Here is a 19463-nt window from a genome sequence, read left to right on the forward strand (position 1 = left end):
AGGTGATCCATACGCCAAATTTGATAGTTCTAGCAAAAAATGATTTTGTCTGAGTGATTGTATACTCTAAGGAGGTAAAAACTGTATAAAATTACATACTGTTGCATTATTTATCTTCATGCTTTTAATGATTAAATATCTGTAAGATGTAAAATTACTGCGTATGAATATATGTTCAAGCATGTTAGGCGGATCTAATCTTCCCATCTGAAGTTTATTTATAATTGACCTAGAATACTCCCTAAGACAAACACCTGCTGCTCTCATTAGCTGCAGCTAGTGTGCTTGAGAAATCTATTTTTAGAATCCAGATTTGGTGAGGGAATCTTTAAACTAATTACTCCATAACACTGACCACTGTAGCTAGTGTGCTTAAATTCAGTGTAGAATCCAGGCTTGCAGTGCTTCTTTTCACAATAATATGTAATGAAGCCCATTAGTGCCAACATTTATATATAAAGGAAAAGCAATATACAATTTATTTTTGAACTGAACATATAGATTTATAATATTCAATCTCTGAAGATGCAAAATAAACTGAATGTAAGGTATGGTGTCTAGATGTATGAAAAAGCTCAATTAACTCAAGCGAGTCAACTCGCAGGCCCTTCAGGCCTTTCATTATGCCCTCTCAGCAAAACATTAGAAATGTTAGATTTTTTTCCGTATAGATTTGTATACGAACAAATTTTTAAAGGTATAACAATACATTTTAGTCTACATATACAAATTTTGTTTGCTTGGAAAAAATAGATTAAGATGTTCATATTTTTGCCATGAAATGGCTTGATAGAAATACCAAGGTTTAGTGCATCAAGTATTTACATATCATTTGTTACTAGAAATAAGTTTCTTTGATTAAAGTGCTTCTGATAAATAAATATATGTAACTGTGATGCTAGCTTTTCTCATCCTCGCAACATTGGGATCCTGAGTCCAATTACAAATCCGGAATTTCATAATCTTTTGTTGACAACAATCAATGTGTATTGAGGTATTAGCCAAGTTGATGCAACTTTTACTATTGTTTGTAGTGTTATACCGGTATATACATGTACAGGATTCACCTTGTTTGTCTGTTCATGAAATCTTTTCTGTAGGGGTAGGTATCGGCTGGAAATTTTGTATTGTGAGATAAAGCGATACTTGTCTTTCCAAGTGATAAAATTAAATATTGGAAGCTCATGCTAGGTACAAAGATTACTGATGACCTAAGGGTGTGTTGTGATCTTGATCGTTAAGAAAGTCATTTCTGCAAGTTCAAGGTAATCGACTGAAAGTAAAAAGTTTAAAATCTTGTCTGGCCTCTGACTTTGTCATGGAGAATCTTTGGTATCTCATAATTGGTTAAGATATTGTTATAATCAGAGTGTGTCATGACCTTGGTCAAAGGCCATTCTGCCAACTTCAAGGTCACTGACAGAAAGGGAATAAAATTCTTGTTAGGGATTAACTTTGGCCTAATGGAAAATGATGAAAAGCTTATATTAGAAACACAAATTGTATATTTATTTAGAAGGTGTCATAATCTTGATTAAAAATCTCACTGACAAGTTCAAGGTCTCTGGTAGAAAAGGTATTAAATAGATTCTTTGCAAGGTCCTATATTGTACAAGGATTGCTCATAACCTGACCTTGTCCTAACGACCTTCCTGGTTCCAGCAAGTACCACGGTATAAGGTATCACTTATATTAAAAAAAATGACTGGTCCATAATTTTACTCTTAAAGAAACTGGATGCTGTCCATATTTTACTAATAGATTACTTTTGACCAGAGAATTTTGAATGGGCCTGATAAAAAAAATTATTAGGGGATATTATTATGTAAATTTGCTCACAGGAGCTATACTTCAAAATCCACTACCAATAAAACAGTTACTTGTACTCTCTGTTTAAATTTTGTATCAACTTTTGAAACCCCTTGATTGGTGGTGCTTGAGCCTTCTGTACAAGAAAAACTGGCACATGGACTTAGGGCCCTAACATTGTAAGGATGAGGTTTTATGTTGTTGTTCACAATTGTTTATAAATTTCTTAGATGCCAAGAAAGGGAAAAGCATTCCAGAGAGCCAGAGGTAAAGCTGTTGCCAGATGGGTAGCAGAGACTCCCTCAAAGGATGGTAAGGATTCTATTGCAGGTGCAGATCCTTTAAATGCCTTGAAGTTGGTACCTCTTCAAGGAAGTCTGCCTATCCCTGAGAGGGGTAACATAGCTATGTCTGACTCGCCAGCGTGCGTTTGTACACCAGCGAGTGTACCTTCACCAGTGTGTGAAGCAGGGCAGGCGCCACTAACTGACTCGCCGCGATGCGTTTGTACACCAGCGAGTGTACCATCACTGTCAGAAGTGGGTGATGCAGTTAGTAAGACAAATCAGAAAAGGTGCAAGAATCAAAATGAGGAAAATATAAACAAAAGTGAGAAAGAATTACATGAGAACAATATAAAAAAAATTGAAGAACAAAACTGAGAAAGAATTACATGAGAAAAATATAGAAAAATTGAAGAACAAAACTGAGAAAAAATACATGAGAAAAATATAGAAAAATTGAAGAACAAAATGGAGGATATGTCTGAGAACAGAATGGAACAGAAATTTCAGGATGACAGAAGCCAGGAATCATACCAACAGAAAAGAGAGACAGGTATTCAATTTGAGAATGGGAAAGAAAAGAGAGATAAGGTACAATTGGGTATGAATATTGGTTCTGGAATATTTTCATCTGTGCAAGGAAACTTTCATCAAGGCTATACTGATGTATTTGGAACTGCAAGTGGTAAACAGTGTGTGGCTAATGCATTATCAAGCATTATTTTTTCCAAGGTAAAAATTCAAAATGCTTGGTTGTCATCAGACATTGACAAAATTTTGACAACTGGAAATGAACTTTATGGTTATCTGCAAGCAAGTTCAACTGTGCAGAATGAATATTTATTGATAGATGAACTACCAAATGAGCTAGAAGTTTATGACAAGTGCTTTTCTGTGCAAACTTTTGAATCACAAGTTGGTTTGATTGGTAATGATGAAAGATTAAGAAATGATGGTGAAATGTTTGGTATGTCCATTTTAGAGGCATTGCAAAGGTCATTTGAATTGGCAGAATGTTCAATTGTTTGCTTTGGTGGAAACACTTTCTCTGTGATGAAAGTTGGAAAACGATACTTTCTTTTTGATTCCCATGCACGAGACCAGAGGTGTTTACTTGATTCTAATGGAAAAAGTACATTGATTGGGATAGAGACATTGAAAGGTGTGGCACAACATTGTTTGCAGTTGGCATTATCTCTCTCTGTTGACCAGAATTCTCAGTTTGAAGTAACTCCAGTAAATATCATTGAATTAGGTACAGGTGACATACAAGTAGTAGAGGAAAGTTCATGTGATAGAATAGCAGAAATTAAAAAAGGTGATGTCCTTCTTGACAGATATTTTGATGATCAAGAATGTAGACTGAAAGATGTGATCAAAAGAAAGGAAAAGGGAGAAAAGATAAAATGTTCTAGAAGGGAGTACCTTAAAAATTATATGAAAAATTGGAGGAAAAAAGAACATGCTAGAAATATTGAGAAGGTAAGAGACAAGATGGCAAAGCAAGAAAAAAGACTGAACAAGAAATAAAGGACTATTGAGAAAGAAAGGGACAAAACAGCAAGAAAACTGAAACGAGGAATCTTGAGAAAGAAAGGGACAAAACTGCAAGACAAGCCAAACGGTTAGACAAAGAGTCGAGAAACATTGAGAAAGAAACGGACAAAACAGCAAGACAAGCCAAACGGTTAGACAAAGAGTCAAGAAACATTGAGAAAGAAAGGGACAAAACAGCAAGACAAGCCAAACGGTTAGACAAAGAGTTAAGAAACATTGAGAAAGAAAGGGACAAAACAGCAAGACAAGCCAAACGGTCAGACACAGAGTCAAGAAACATTGAGAAAGGAAGAGAAAAAAGAGGAAAACAGGTAAAACGTTTAGACAAAGAAATGAGATGCTTTGAGAAAGAAAGGGACAAAACTGCAAGACAAGCCAAACGGTTAGACAAAGAGTCAAGAAACACTGAAAAAGAAAGGGACAAAACAGCAAGACGTGCTAAACGGTTAGACAAAGAGTCACGAAACATTGAGAAAGAAAGAGACAAAACTACAAAGAAAAGAAAGAGAAATGACCCAGTATTTAGACTTTCTGAGAAAGAGAGAGAGAGAAATGCCAAGCGAAAAGAAAGAGCCAATATAGACATAACAAATAATGAACGTGACAGAGATGTCAGAAGAAAAAGGAAGCGTAGGGAAAATTCTGCATTTCTTGAAACGGAACGCGTTAGAAAATGTTTGAAGAGAAATAATATTGACTATCGTGAGAATGAACAGTTAAGAGAAAAAAGTGCTAAAGCCCACAAAAGAAAAGATCCTGAGTTTTGTAGAGAGGAAAAGACTGCAAGAAAACGCAGAAAGAATGGAACATCACTTACAGATGCAATATCAGCATTTAACAAAAGAATAGAAGAAGGACCAATATATGTATGTACTTGCTGTCACCAGACCTGGTTTTCTCATTCAGTTGCTGATAGCAACTTTCTTAGAAAAAATTTAGCACCTGAAGATGTTGCAAAAATTCTCACCAAATATGTTTCAGTTGGAGGAAAAGAGTGGATATGTTTAACATGTAAGAAATCAATTCAAGAAAAGAAAATACCAAAGTTGTCAATAGCAAACCATGTTCAATTTCCTCCTAAACCAGAAGAACTTGAACTTCATCAGTTAGAAGAACGCCTCATAGCTTTACGGATTCCATTTATGCAGCTAAGAGAGTTGCCCAGAGGAAGACAGCTATCAATCAAAGGAAATGTTGTCAATGTTCCAGTAGATATCCAACCAACTGTAAACTCTTTGCCAAGACAGTTTAACAATGACATTACAGTGCCAGTCCGTTTAAAGAGGAGACTAAGCTACAAAACTTGTGATTTTGTGGAAAATGTCAGACCACAGCATGTAATCATTGCATTACACTGGTTGATGAGAAATAGCCAAATGTACAAAGATGCAAATATACATTTAGATGATGAATGGGAAGCCAGAATAAATGCAGATAGCAATGAAATTATTTCAGAATATTTTAACACAAGTAGTTCTGGGTGTACTGAAGGAAGGAATACAAACCTTGATGACAACTCAGATGTGTTAGAAGAGAGTCATTTTGAAGAAATTGATGAAAGAGAGGGGAATTCTGGCAGTTGTGACACATTACTGAATGATGCAAATCCTATTCAAGATCAAGTGTATACATTTGCTCCAGGAGAAGGACAAACCCCATTGAGTTTGTACACTGATAAGGATGCAGAATTCTTGTCATTTCCAACCATTTACTGTGGTCAGAGGATGGCATCAAATGATGATCGTGAAATTAAAGTTCATTACAGTGAAATGGGAACTAAGAAACATTGACAGACGTGCTGCAAACAGTGTGCCAAATTTATTTTTCAAAATGAAGAAAATTCAAATGAAGCAGATATCGGACAAAATCAATCTTGTTTTAAGAAGATGCAAGGGCACAGAGAAGAAATTAACAGCTAGGGATGTTCTAAATCAGGAAGTACTTGACAAGATAACAAGATTAGATGAGGGATATTACATTTTTAGAACTTTACGTAACAGTCCTCCGTATCTTGAGGCAAAAAAGAAAGAGTTGCTTTCCATGATTAGACAACTGGGATTACCTACATGGTTTGCATCTTTATCAGCAGCAGATACAAGATGGCCTGAGTTACTCAAAACGCTTGCTCAACTCAATCTCAAGAAATCTCGAACTGATGAGGAAATAGACAATATGACATGGGCTGAAAAAACTGACTTGGTGCAAAAAGATCCAGTAACATGTGTTCGCTTTTTTGATCATAGAGTACTTGTGTTTATCAATACTGTTTTGAAGAATGAAGATCATCCTGTTGGAGAACTGATAGATTTTTTTTATCGTCTTGAATTTCAGCATAGAGGATCACCTCACATTCATATGCTCATGTGGATAAAAGATGCTCCAAAATATAAGGAAAATCCAGTTACTGAAATTTCAAACTTTATAGACAAGTATGTATCTTGCTCTGCAAACTGTGGTGATGAAAATGCAGAATTTGTAGATTTACAAATTCACAAACATTCCAGAACATGTCGGAAAAAAGGAAAAGACATTTGTCGATTTGGATTTCCTCAGCCTCCCATGGATTCAACTGTGATCTTAGAACCTTTGTCAACAGATGATCCAGATTCAATGAGACACAAAGACATTTTTGCAAAGGTTAAGAAAGAATTAGCAGATATGAAAGAAGGGAAAAGTATTTCTTTCAATGAATTTCTACAATCACTGAACCTGGAGAAAGAAGATTATATAAAGTCAATCAGAAGTTCCCTTGATGGACCACAGCTTTTTCTGATGAGAACCCCTAGTGAAATAAGAGTCAATCCTTATATGAAAAATGTTTTGACAGCATGGCGAGCTAATCATGATTTGCAGTTTGTCTTGGATCCATATGCTTGTGCCATGTACATTGTGTCCTACATAAGCAAGTCTCAACGTGGAATGAGTAATCTGCTGGATCAAGCATGTAAGGAAGTAAGAGAGGGAAATATGGATTTGAAAAAACAAGTTCGACACATGGCAAACAAGTTCTTGAATGCAGTTGAGATAAGTGCACAAGAAGCTGCATACTTGAATTTACAATTGCCTTTAACAAAAAGTTCAAGAGATGTTGTATTCATAAATACTTCACCACCAGAGGAAAGAACTCTTCTATTGAAATGTAAGTCTGCTTTAGAAGAAGTGCCAGAGAATTCCACAGACATTTATGCAAGCAGTGTGATAAAGCGTTATTCTCAAAGACCAAGGCAACTTGAAAACTGGTGTTTAGCTGACTATGCCGCAGAACTAGAAATTGTATATCCAAAAGAATTCAAAGAAAATGATGAGCTTCTAGAGCAAAATGATGATTCTGAAGATGGACAAGAATTAAGAGACTTGGAAGATGAAGAGATCAATTCAAAGCTGATTAGGATAGTTTTGAAAAACGGCATCATCATAAGGCAAAGGAGGAAGGCTAAGTGCATTCGTTATGTCAACTACTCCATCAAAGTTGATTCTGAAAATCATTATAGAGAAAAGATTTTACTTTTCCATCCATGGAGAAAGGAAGATATAGACATTAAAGGAGACAAATCAACTTATGAAGAAAAGTACAATCAACTGAAGAGTTTTATAGGTGCTAAATTAAAGAAGTATGAACACAATGCAGAGGAGCTGGAAGAGGCACAGAGGCTGGCTGAAGAGGTTGATGTTCAATTTGATAGAGTGGCCCCTAATGCAAAGCAAATGGAACAAGAGGACTTAGATGAAGGGAGTAGGGAAAGGAGGCATTTGTATATTTTGACCCAAAGCGTCCAGAAAATCAACAGAACTATGACATTGGAATAGATCTTGGATTGCCTAGTAGTTCTATTAATGATGACCAAACTCTTCAGTGCAAAATGACCAAAGAGTTGTATTTTCAGTTAGTTAGCAAGTTAAACAGAAAGCAAATGGACTTCTTTACTCATGTGCTTCATTGGATTAAAACCAAAAAAGAACCACTAAGAGTTTTCCTTACTGGTGGTGCAGGAGTTGGAAAGTCTGTTGTTGTAAGAGCTTTGTATGAGGCACTCACAAGACACTATTGCTCTACTGAAGGTGAAAATCCAGATGACTGCAAGGTTCTACTTTGTGCTCCAACTGGAAAAGCTGCATTTAATATAAAGGGACAGACGATACATTCAGCATTCAAAATTCCAGCAAGTCAGGGGTTTAACTGCAAGCCTCTTGATAGTGAATCTTTGAACACACTTAGAACAAAGTACAAATATTTGTCAACAGTCATCATTGACGAAGTTTCAGTGGTCGGAAATTCACAGTTAAATTGTGTACATGAGCGTCTGAAGCACATAAAAGCCAGTAAGGAATACTTTGGAGGTATCAATGTCATTTTGATTGGGGATCTTTTCCAGTTAAAGCCAGTGATGGATGGATGGGTTTTTGATGACAAAAAGAAACATTTTGGGCCATTAGCAGCAAACCTATGGCGAGATTTGTTCACAATGCATGAACTCGCAGAAATAATGAGACAGAAAGATGATGTTCAGTTTGCTGAGTTACTTAACCGTTTACGAGAAGGAAATCAGTCTGAAACTGATATACAGACATTGAAGCAGCGCTGTGTAGATGAGTCAAAACCAGTATATCCCAAAGATGCTCCGAGATTGTATACAAGAAATGAAAGTGTGAATGCTTACAACAACCAAGTGTTTCTGTTGGCTCAAGGTGAAAAGGTTAACATACTAGCTCATGATTCTGTAGTAGGAAGGGAAAATTTAATACAGCACTTGAATTTACCAGGTGACTCTTCTAAAACAGCTGGATTGGCTAAAAATGTTCCCATAGCACTTGGTCTCCAGTATGAAATAACTGCAAACTTGTCTGTTGAGGATGGGCTTACAAATGGTACATCATGCAGAGTAGTGTACATAGATAGGAGACAAGAAAACACTGAAAGACCAAGTATAATATGGGTTTCTTTTGATGACAGAAATACTGGAAAATCATGGAGATATCAATATAGACATCTGTTTGGGCATGAGGTAGATAAGTCTTGGACACCAATTTTTGATGTGAGAAGGAGCTTTCAGTACCTGCGACACACTGTTGTTCGTATACAATTTCCATTACGACTCTCTGCAGCCAAGACTGTGCACAAATCTCAGGGGGACACAATGGATCAAGCTGTTATCAATCTTGATATGAATCCAAAATTAACATTGCCAAACATTCACTATGTTGCACTAAGCAGGGTTACAAAGATTACAGGACTTCATATCTTGAGTTTGAATGAAAACAAAATTTGTGCGTCTGAGAAGGTGAAAAAAGAAATGTGTAGACTACGGACAGAAGCAACGTTACAGTTATGTTTTCAGCCTATAGATTCAACAAACAACAAGATCATAAACATTGCATTTCAGAATGTGAGATCACTGCATGCCCATTTTGCAAGTTTCAAAAATGAGCCAAATCTTCAACAGTCTCATATCATAGGAGTGGCAGAAACTTGGTTGTCAGCATCAGATGAAAATGAAGATTATGAATTGGAAAATTACACCATGCTCAGGTTGGACTTTGCAATGAATCAGCAAAGTGGCAGACCCCATAGAGGCATTATTACATACATTAGAAATGATTGTCAAATCATTAATCATGTGAGCCACTCAGACAAAGACTTAGAATGGCAGTACATTGAAGTAAAGTTAAAAAATGAGAATTATCAAGTTGTTGTGTTATATAGAAGTCCAAGTTCTACTGTTGAAAGAACAAAAAACAACTTGATTAACATATTTTCCAAAGTAGTTAAGAATCAGCAGAATATAATAATTACTGGGGATTTCAATATAGATCTATCTCATGGAGGCTCTTCAGTGGCTACATACATGTCTGAAGCTTTCAGTTGTAAACAGATTGTGTCAAAGTCAACCCATTCTTCTGGATCATTGATAGACCATATTTACACAAATGTGACATGTAATATTATCACTGATGTCATTGAAAGTGTTTATTCTGACCACAAAATAATATATGCATCTTTAGCTAGAGATTTTTGAAGGAACAATTGAGGAAAGAAAAGGTAAATTTTAAGGAACAATTGAGGGAAGAGAAGTTTCATTTAATTTTCATTAATGCATTGAAGCCAATGCCTCTTCAATGAAGTCTGCCTGTCCCAGGGAGGGGTAACATAGCTATGTCTGACTCGCCAGCGTGCGTTTGTACACCAGCGAGTGTACCTTCACCAGTGTGTGAAGCAGGGCAGGCGCCACTACCTGACTCGCTGCATGCGTTTGTACACCACCGAGTGTACCATCACTAAGTTGGTGATGCAGGTGGTTTTGAAACTCATTCTCATAAGGTGTTTTCACTTAAAGTCTATATCCCTCAGTATTAATATTTCCAACTAAAATTTTTGTGTCCCCTGATGCAGTATCAGTAATTATTATTATTTAAATTACATTCTGTTCTTTTAATGATATTTATGGATACATGACATGACTTGTAACAAATCTAATCTAGGCATCTACAATTGCACAAATCTCTTTGCTTTACATTGATATGTACAATGTATGTGTATATGAATCAACTATTTATACTTTTGATGGAAATAGGAAAGCCATTATGTTTATAAATTCATAGAGAAATTGTTCATATGTTTGTATAATTTTTAAATTAATTGTGCTGAGGGATACACATTAAGTGATATTTAATTTTCAAATGTGAGCTCCAAAACGTAATTACTGTACTAATTTCATTTTATTTAATACCTTAATCATACCCATAATATAAACAGAGTTGTTCATTTGCTTGTAAATATTTTTACTACGACTAGAAAAGGTTACAGTATGTTTTTCTGAAAAGGTTGTTTTTTTATGTTTTGTTTTGATTGATTTTTTTTGGAGGGGGGGGGGGGGGGTCTCAATGTTATCTTCATGGAACAAAAATGATACATTTATACAGTAAAACTTGTTTAGTACAAACACAGATATTGCAAATTCATGGATATAGCAAAGTTATCTTGGATCCCCAGCTATATGAATTTAACAAATTCCTTATATGGATATAATGAATTACAAATGCATGTATAGTGAAATAATTTCATTGGTCCCAGTGACTTTGTTATAATGGAGTTTTACTGTATACTGTAATTATCTAAGATGAATATACTATCCATAAGTGCATTAATTTAGTTAGTGCAAAAACTATCAAAGACAAATGTACTGTTTTTTTTTTTATTACTAACAGGATAATAAACATTAATTTCTGCTCCAAATAATTTGCTTTGGTTCTCATAATGTATTTTATATCTTATAAATGAGAAAGCTTGCGTATAATATGATGTATTAATTCCAGGCATTACTGAGAGAATATTGAATGTATCGATATACAGGTAAATTTATATATCCATATGCTGATGTACACTTAAAATTATTGTTACAATATGATAATTATAAAAGCAGACCAATATTTCAATTGATTATAATTGTTCATTGTTGTTGAATTTATCTGACAGTCTCAATCTTGGATTTTATGAAATATACATTTATATATACATGTACTTCGCTAAGTTAATCTTCATGTGAGGATTATTTATATCACATTCTTTAATTTTTAAATTTAAAAAATGTGTATTGTAAAAATAAGGTTAATGCTTATAGCAATGTTGTGTAGATTTGAAGTATAAATCTGAAATATTTTGAGTAACAAATTTTAGTTTGATAACCAATTTGTGGTACTAGTTAAATGCAAGTATTATTTTATACTTGATATACTTTTTTTCATGATTTTGAAAATCAATACTGAATTTTCCATCAGGACAGATTGTGCTTTGATTTGTCAAACAATCAGTTTAATGGATTTCATTTTACACTTCTTGAATTTCAAAATACTGTGAAAGTAGTTTATTCTGAACATATGACCATATATTATGACATAAGTAAGTATATATGACATTGTATAGAAATTAAAAAAAAGAAATCTATAGCAAGTTTATAGACAAGTGACTGTCTTGAAAAGAAGGGTATACCCATTTTGTAAAGGGAGGTAAACCATCCCTCTTTAAAAAGAGTCATGTATTATTCATCAAGTATATACTATGATGTTGAAAAAATATTGAGAGGTTTGTATTATGGGAAGAGGGAGGTCACTGGCCAGCCCGTAAAGGGAGGTAAACCATCCCTCTTCATAATGTTCCATACACTATTTATCAAGTATATACTTTGATGATAATTATATGTACTACTTTTTAAATATATGTAAAAATGATTGACGTATATTTTAAGCACAAAATACTTATAAATATATAGACTTTGAACATGGATTTGTATGTCAAAGAATATTGAATATGATAGCATAAAATCATGATCTGCCCTGTTTCTGTGACATGTACAGTGTATGATTTACAGGATTAAACACAATTTTCATATTGTACTGGAACACTTAATCAGGTAAATCAGATGTTAGGTACTAGTATATTATTAAAAGTTGTAGATTGAACCGAATGTATCGTATTTCCAAACTATTTTGTCACTGAATATCGTACAAGTTTTGTTCATGACTTACCAAATGATTTCAACATGACCTTTGTTGTAAAATAAACGAAACAAATATCAATATCAGAGCTAATGTGACTATAACAGTGAATACTCTATTTCTTGTACCTGAAATCTGAATAAATATAAATTTTACAATACTCATTTTTTTTCTCTTATGTTTTCTCTCATTGCAAGCTTGTATATATACAACTTTTCTAAAGGTAAAAAAATCCTATGAATGATGGAGCATTTGGCAAACCTCGGCTGATTCCATCATCTTCATCAAATTACTGTATATTCTCGCCTATAAGTCAATTTTTTCGGGAGTTAAATTTTGGTATTAGAGTATATATGTCCGTCTTATAGGTGAGTCATGAAGAGATTGGCATTTTTCTAGACGCTGAAATTTCCGACAATTATCGAAGAAAATTTCTGGATATATATATGATAATTTATGTATAGCTAGATTATATATAGAGTACATGTATTTACATATTTTAATTTTTTGTGTCTTTAGTGAGCATCGCTTACTTGTTTAACGATATTAGATTAAATATTGGTTTCATTTAAAAAAATATTCATTGAAACCATGTTAAAACCACAATGGATTTACTTGAAATTGTCATCCGACTTAGGCAAAAAATTGCAACGACTTATAAGCAGGTTAATGGCAAATCCCACCAAAATAACATCCAAAAATACAACCGACTTATAGGTGAGTATATACGGTAAGGTTAATAAATGAGGTGCAAATTGGCTGAGGTTCATGTGGGTTATCACAATGACTATACTAAAAATTATTTTATCATCATAAGGCAGACAGAGACAACTCAATCATTAATGACTGCTTCAAGGTATTTGTATTGGCATATGATCCACTGACCACTGATTAGCATAGAGAACTGACAATTTAAGGAAAATTAATTTAATCTAAGAAATGTCAGAGGTATAAATACCCCCAACCTCTTTTCTCCCTGTTCGATCAAACCAGTAGAGCTACAGTCTCGACAGAGACTTCTGGTTTTATTTGTATTCTATAATTTCCATTTTCATGTGTTTTGTATAATTTTTCATTTGTATATTTTTTTTAATTTGTATTGTATAACTTTCCATTTATATTCTATAATATTCCATTTGTATATTCTATAATTTTTATGCAACGTTTGACATGCTACATGTATAGGTTCTTAATTCCTCTATTCACTCACGTAGAATTTTGCTTATAATTTTCCAAAGGAGACATACAAAGTAAAATGCAAACAAGTTAAAGCAAAGCATGCCGGTCAGAATTGGACAAAAAGACATTTTAAGACACTATCTCCTTTAGAGATATCTCTTTCATTAGAGTATTAATAAACCTGAAGTATTAACGCATTTCAAGACTTAAAATATAGCTTACAAACAGTAGCAATGTTATTCTTCCAGAAGCATATATCTATGTACAACTTTGATGCTTGTTGTACTCTCACCCTAGCTTCACGAGAGACAACTATTTAAACAACTTGAATAATAAATTCATGGAAATAGGTGCATATCAGTTTGACTTTTTTTGACGAGGTTTTAAAGATTTTTTTCCATTTTACTTAGTTTTTCCGTTTAGAAGATCACAACCGCTTACGACTCCTTTTTTTGCCCAGCAAAGTTGTTTGTAGCCCTTTGTTTTTGAGAAGAACATTTTTCTCTACATTTTCTCACGTCAGATGTTGACACAGTTATAGTCTTGCCATGCTGATGTAAGTTCGGGGAATAATATTCTTGGGGATAGTTGTTATTGAAATATGAAGCAAATGTATCTATTTTTGTTCATAATATTATTGAGAAGAAGGTTTTTGGCTATACATTTCTTTGTTAAATATTGTCCTCTCATTGTAGACTATGAATGAATGACACCGTGTCGTTCTTGACCCTGTAGTGGGAGTATTGGACACCGCCCTATGATTATCTTTATCGGTTATCTCTTACTGTCTTCTGGGTTTTAAGCAGATGAACTAAATGCATGATTATGATGAGCACAGATGCCTCTTCCAAAATTATGAAGTGGACTGTACATATCCATGGGTCAGGGGTCGGTGGAGCTTTGTTGAATATAAAGTGGAAACGCATTATTTCTTTAAAAATGTTTTCCTCTGCTCCTCTATATTAAGAAACAAACTAAATGCATATAGTTATCATGACGAGTAAGTTGTCTCTTCTAGAATTGAGTAATGTGTAGCCCCCAAGACCAGGGGCTTCAAGGGGGTGGGGACACAACTAATTATGTAAATTGAAATGCATAATTTCGTTGATCTTCAGCACTGTTTTTGGATATTAGTAATCAAACTAGGTGTATAGTTATGATGAGCAGTGGTGTCTCTTTCAAAATTTCTTTTCATGGCCTCTGGTTTGAAATTTGAGTCCAATTCAGCTATGGGGAAGTTGTTAATAATTAAGGCTCGTATTCATGTTGTTTGATTGAAGGGATATTTTGTAGATAAAGTTATAAGAAATTAATTTTTCTGAGGAAATCGAAGATAGTGTATACCGGTTTACCCCGGATAAGTTTTAGAATCACATTGGACCTACTTTACCTAAATCATATGTTCCCTAATGACAAACAGTTATGACCTTCAATTGACCTTGACATGATTTCGCAAAACTTTTGGAAATACCAAATAAAAAATATTTTTGAAGCTCTCTTATTTCCCATCATGATAAGGTACGATATCAATTTTGATGTAAACCATCTTGAGAATACTCAACGCAACTTTACTTTTGAAATTTCCCTACAAATAAGTTCAGCGTAAATACTACTTTCTCAACAGAAGCTGCGAGGGTTGGCATTTTTACTTGATTATAAACAGAATTGTCCTAAATACGTGCTAGCGCCTATAACTATAATTATTACATGTACAAAAACAATAGCTTACGTTGGCTGACATTCATGGTGTTGTTTCTGTGTATATATAACCATAGTTGTTGGTAAACAGTGATATTTCCACTCCTTACTCTTCGTAGAATTCTCAGTCTTAACCGAGTAGAGAAATAAACATGAATTCCAAAGACAAACAAGTTCTGTTTAATGACGAAATTCTGATAGCAGGTAGGAACAATTACAGTTTATAGGCATGGTTACCAAAGACAGGGATTTAGTTTCTGAAAATAAAAGTTTTTGAGAGTTCCAGATTGTTTCTGGTTAGGATTTATCTACTCAGTGTTCTTAAAAATGCTTAAACTGATGCTTTAATTTGGACCTACTGTTTTAATATGTATTTTATATCTGCACTTTGCTTAAAAACATTCATATTTTGTAATGAAATACAGAGAAAACGAAAAGTAATGGTAATCATACTCAAATCACATACTCAGTACCGCCTCCATTGTGAGTTGTTTTAATACTGTAAGTGCTAATATATGGATATACATGTATCTAGGAGTAGAACATCTGTGAAATACGAGTGTCAAGAATTTAAAGATCATATCTTCTTATTATTTGTTTCTATAATTTTTTTTTAGAAGTTATTCTTTTGCTACAGTTACTCATGTTGTTTTTATTTTGCTTCATTTTTATCCTTTTGATTTAAATAACTCATTACGTTTCTACTACACGAAGCTAATTTTATAGTTGTATAACATAAAGATGAACTATAATTTTATAGTTATATGTTAAGTTTACTTTATACTTCAGAACTTAAGTTTAGGTCTACTAAAATGACTTTATTTGTAAATTTGTAGCATTCAGAGAAGGTATACCTACAGTGTGCGGAAAAATCAGAACACTAAGATAGCTTTCTTTTCGATGCATTCTGTTTACCCTGCCAAAAAGAGTGCCCTCAATGTTTATCTGAACTTTTATAAATGCTGTATGAACATATCATATTATCAAATTAATGTTATTTTTATTTAAAACATATCTTTGACAGCAACCATTATTTTATTCCAAAAATGTCAGTGACATACAAATTTGAGGACCAACACATTGTGCACAGTACAACCCTACGGTGTTATGGTGTAGTGTTCTGTAACCCCTCTCCCACGTAACGCCGTGGAATGCTGTGCCATCGTATTTCACGGTATACCCTTGTTATTCCTTTCCTCTCTTGCACTCTCGGTCGATGTACTTTCGGCCTCGCGTTTTTTTTTCCCCTTAAAGATGCCAACTGCACTGGGAAAAAATTATCAAAGGTAGGCTTGCCATCATAGTGTAGACAATTTGTCAGATAATGCTTACACTGACTATTATTTTATATATGCATGTGCTAGTACGTAAACAATATGACACCAACATGCATTCTACATGTATCGACAGTCTATTACAATGTAAGAATCTGTCGGTTATTTTTTGATTGCATTTCATGAATTTTCACGATGAAAACATCAACGATGGATGAAAAGTACTTCAAAACTATTGAACATTTTGAAATATCTGAAATAGCACGGCTCACTGGGGGATATGTTTTGAATTTTTGAAATTCAGATGAGAGACTAAAATTTAAATGCGCAGTTGTCTGTGAAATTTAATATCTATGTGGTTTTTGGTTTTTGGAGACCACGTCTTTCTACAATCTATTGGAATTCAAATTGGTACCAATTGCTCCCCGTTATAAGCAGACCTATTTTTGTATTCATATCAAGCAGAATTTGTTCAAAATCTTTACGTGAAAAGAAGAAAACACTTGCTTTGGCCTTCAACTCCACGACGATATATCAACGACGCATTCAATTAACAACAATTATTTTCATTCTTACACGATATACCCCAGTGAGCTTGAAATAAAAGATACCAAAGAGTCTGACACATCTCTTTCCTATTTGGATTTTTTGAGGAAAAAAAAACGTTAATGGTTGTCTAACTACAAAGATTTATGATAAACGTGATGACTAACTTTTCAATCATCAACTTCCCTTCTTATACAGCAATATATCTTTGTCACCTGCATACGGAGTGTATATCTCTCAGTTGATTCAATATGCAAGAGCATTTTCTACGTATGAATAATTTCTAAAACGAGGTAAGTTATCGACAAAAAAGTTGATGAAGCAAGAATATCGGCAGTCTCATTTAAAGCAATTATTTTGTAAGACGTTCTAGGTCGATACAATGACCTTGTAAGCAAATACAGTTGATCTTTAAGCCAAATGCTGATTTTTTTTCATATTGATTGTTAAGCCATTGTTTACACACTGAGTTGTCCACGGATTTTTTCCCCATTATATCACGATCATGACAAGAGGCACACGTGACCGGTAGGCAGGGGATGCTCATTCCTCCATGGCAGCTGATCCAACCTCATATGTTTTGGAGGTTCGTATTTGCTCTGCTCCTATTTTGTAATATTTAATGGACTTTTGAGCTCGAATAATGTTCGTTATTTCCACATATTTCATGTAAAAACAAAATGTATGTATTTGGAACTATAAAAGATTTTCATAATACATGTATGTCGCACTTTTGCCAATGGCAAGGCGTTGAAATGCTGAAAGAAGACACTCGCGTTTTGCCACTTTGTGTTGGCGCGTTATCACCGCACTGTTTCACTCTATCTTGCAAGCGACAACGTGCTAGTGCGTTGTGAACAACGTTCATGTACTAGAGGGGTTTTGTACATGTACGTTGTAATTTAAGGGTTGTTTCATTTTCTTATATGGCCCTATTGTAATACCATTAATTAATACATAAAATGCGCAATATACACAGAGTTAAAAAGACAATAATTTTCTTGTTCATTGAAAGCCACTGAAATGAGAGCAACAAGTGTTCTTTTTTACGCAGCGATAAATGTAGACTCAAAAATAGGACTAAAACATTACCAGAACAATACAATAATCATCTGATTGTTTTTTGAAAACAAAGAGGTCATACATATGTATTTATTATATACTTCTTCTATAAATGTAAACAAATGTCAAATAAAAATACGAAACTCCCATGTACATGGAATAAAACATAGTAGAACGACTCTAGTGAATGCACTTTAAAACCCTTTTGAAAATTATTTTACTTTATAAGTAGTAACCACACTTACGATGCAATAAACTACAAAATTACATAATAAGCTAAATTTATTTAGACGTTAATGATCCTGCATGTGTCACATCCTTGCATTTATTAACAAGAGTTAATTTTTCGGGCCGTGAAGTACTTTCCAAATGCCTGGCATTAGCATTGATGTAGGATAAATACATAGCTGTGCCTGCAAGAAATTTCATCTTTTGGTGACCTGCACTTCTGCGACAATAGAGCAAATGCCATTTCTTATTTTAATACAACCCTTTGCTCATCCGTCTATATGTCGTCTGTATCTGTTGTCCTATACAAAAATTTAGAATTTTTCAACTTTTAAAATTAATTTGAATTGACAAATTATTTTTTAGAGGACACTATGATTAAATTTTGCAGCTCTCTAGTTTTCACCAAACTTTGGGAAAAGTATCCATAAAAAGATTTTTTAAAAAGTGGGAGGATAAGAGCCAGTGACCTTCAAACAGTGTTTTCATGTTTGCTTAACCTCTCTTTCGAGAATCTCCCTCTCATTTCGAGACGCCGCCACTTACCGGTGGAGGGGTGTAAAGTTAGACCTTTACTCTGCACTAAGGGTGGTGAGCAGTGAGAGATCGTTTCTTGTTAGCATCTACTGCGACACCGAAACCTTGGTTTATACGGTCTCATCCGAAGGACCAGTCTTTATGTCCTAACCACTGTGCTACGCGAGCAACTTCTTTGAACAAGGCATAAACCACAGTCTCCTGGGAATTCCAGATTTGTGATCCTGTGCCTAGGAGAAGTAAGCACCCCCAGTTAGCCTTGCTTGCCCACCGTGAAACCCACCAATTGGTCAATCAGTCAGTCTAACAACTGTTATGAAAATACATGTTTTTGGTAAGAAGGTTATTATAAAGAAAATGGTGGTAGCAACATTATCTTTTTTCGGAAGTTAATGTTTATCTATTGTCAAATAATGTCCGTATTACTTCTTGGCACCTGGTCCCACCTCTGATGTTTTGGAGGTCCGTGTTTGCTCTTCTCCTATTTTGTATTGTTTTATGGATTTTTGATCTTGAATACTGTTCGTTATCTCCATGTGTTTCATTCTTGCAATTGTAAGTCCTAGGACGATCAAACCTTAGCAGTTGAAGCATCTTTGGAAGGACATGTTTTATTCCAAAAAAAAAAAGCAGACAACAATGACACAATTTTGAATATAAATTAATTGTTATACATACTATAGTCAAATTGTGTTTGGTTCTAGCTTGCACACTTTAATTTGGGGTCTAGGAATTACAAACCATCCATGGAGGTAGAGGTTAATTTTTTGTTGATACACTGTAATTGTCTAAATACTGT

General features: G+C 34.2%; 2 protein-coding genes across 2 annotated transcripts in view; one reads left to right on the forward strand and one right to left on the reverse strand.

Annotated features, from left to right (window-relative positions):
- LOC134251912 (uncharacterized) overlaps positions 1–19463 on the reverse strand; it is a 154251-nt gene that overhangs the window by 24386 nt on the left and 110402 nt on the right. The gene's annotated exons all lie outside the window — the stretch shown is intronic.
- LOC134251873 (sodium- and chloride-dependent taurine transporter-like) overlaps positions 15075–19463 on the forward strand; it is a 56520-nt gene continuing 52131 nt past the window's right edge. Inside the window, exon 1 of the mRNA XM_062734296.1 lies at positions 15075–15221. Within this exon, the coding sequence (XP_062590280.1) occupies positions 15170–15221 (52 nt within the window). The 5' untranslated portion in view covers positions 15075–15169. The remainder of the gene's footprint in view (positions 15222–19463) is intronic.

The sequence above is a fragment of the Saccostrea cucullata genome, unplaced genomic scaffold (genome assembly GCF_032062105.1).
Source record: "Saccostrea cucullata isolate Sc308-1 unplaced genomic scaffold, CSIRO_AGI_Scuc_v1 ctg599, whole genome shotgun sequence".
In the NCBI taxonomy this organism is placed as follows: Eukaryota; Metazoa; Mollusca; class Bivalvia; order Ostreida; family Ostreidae; genus Saccostrea; species Saccostrea cuccullata.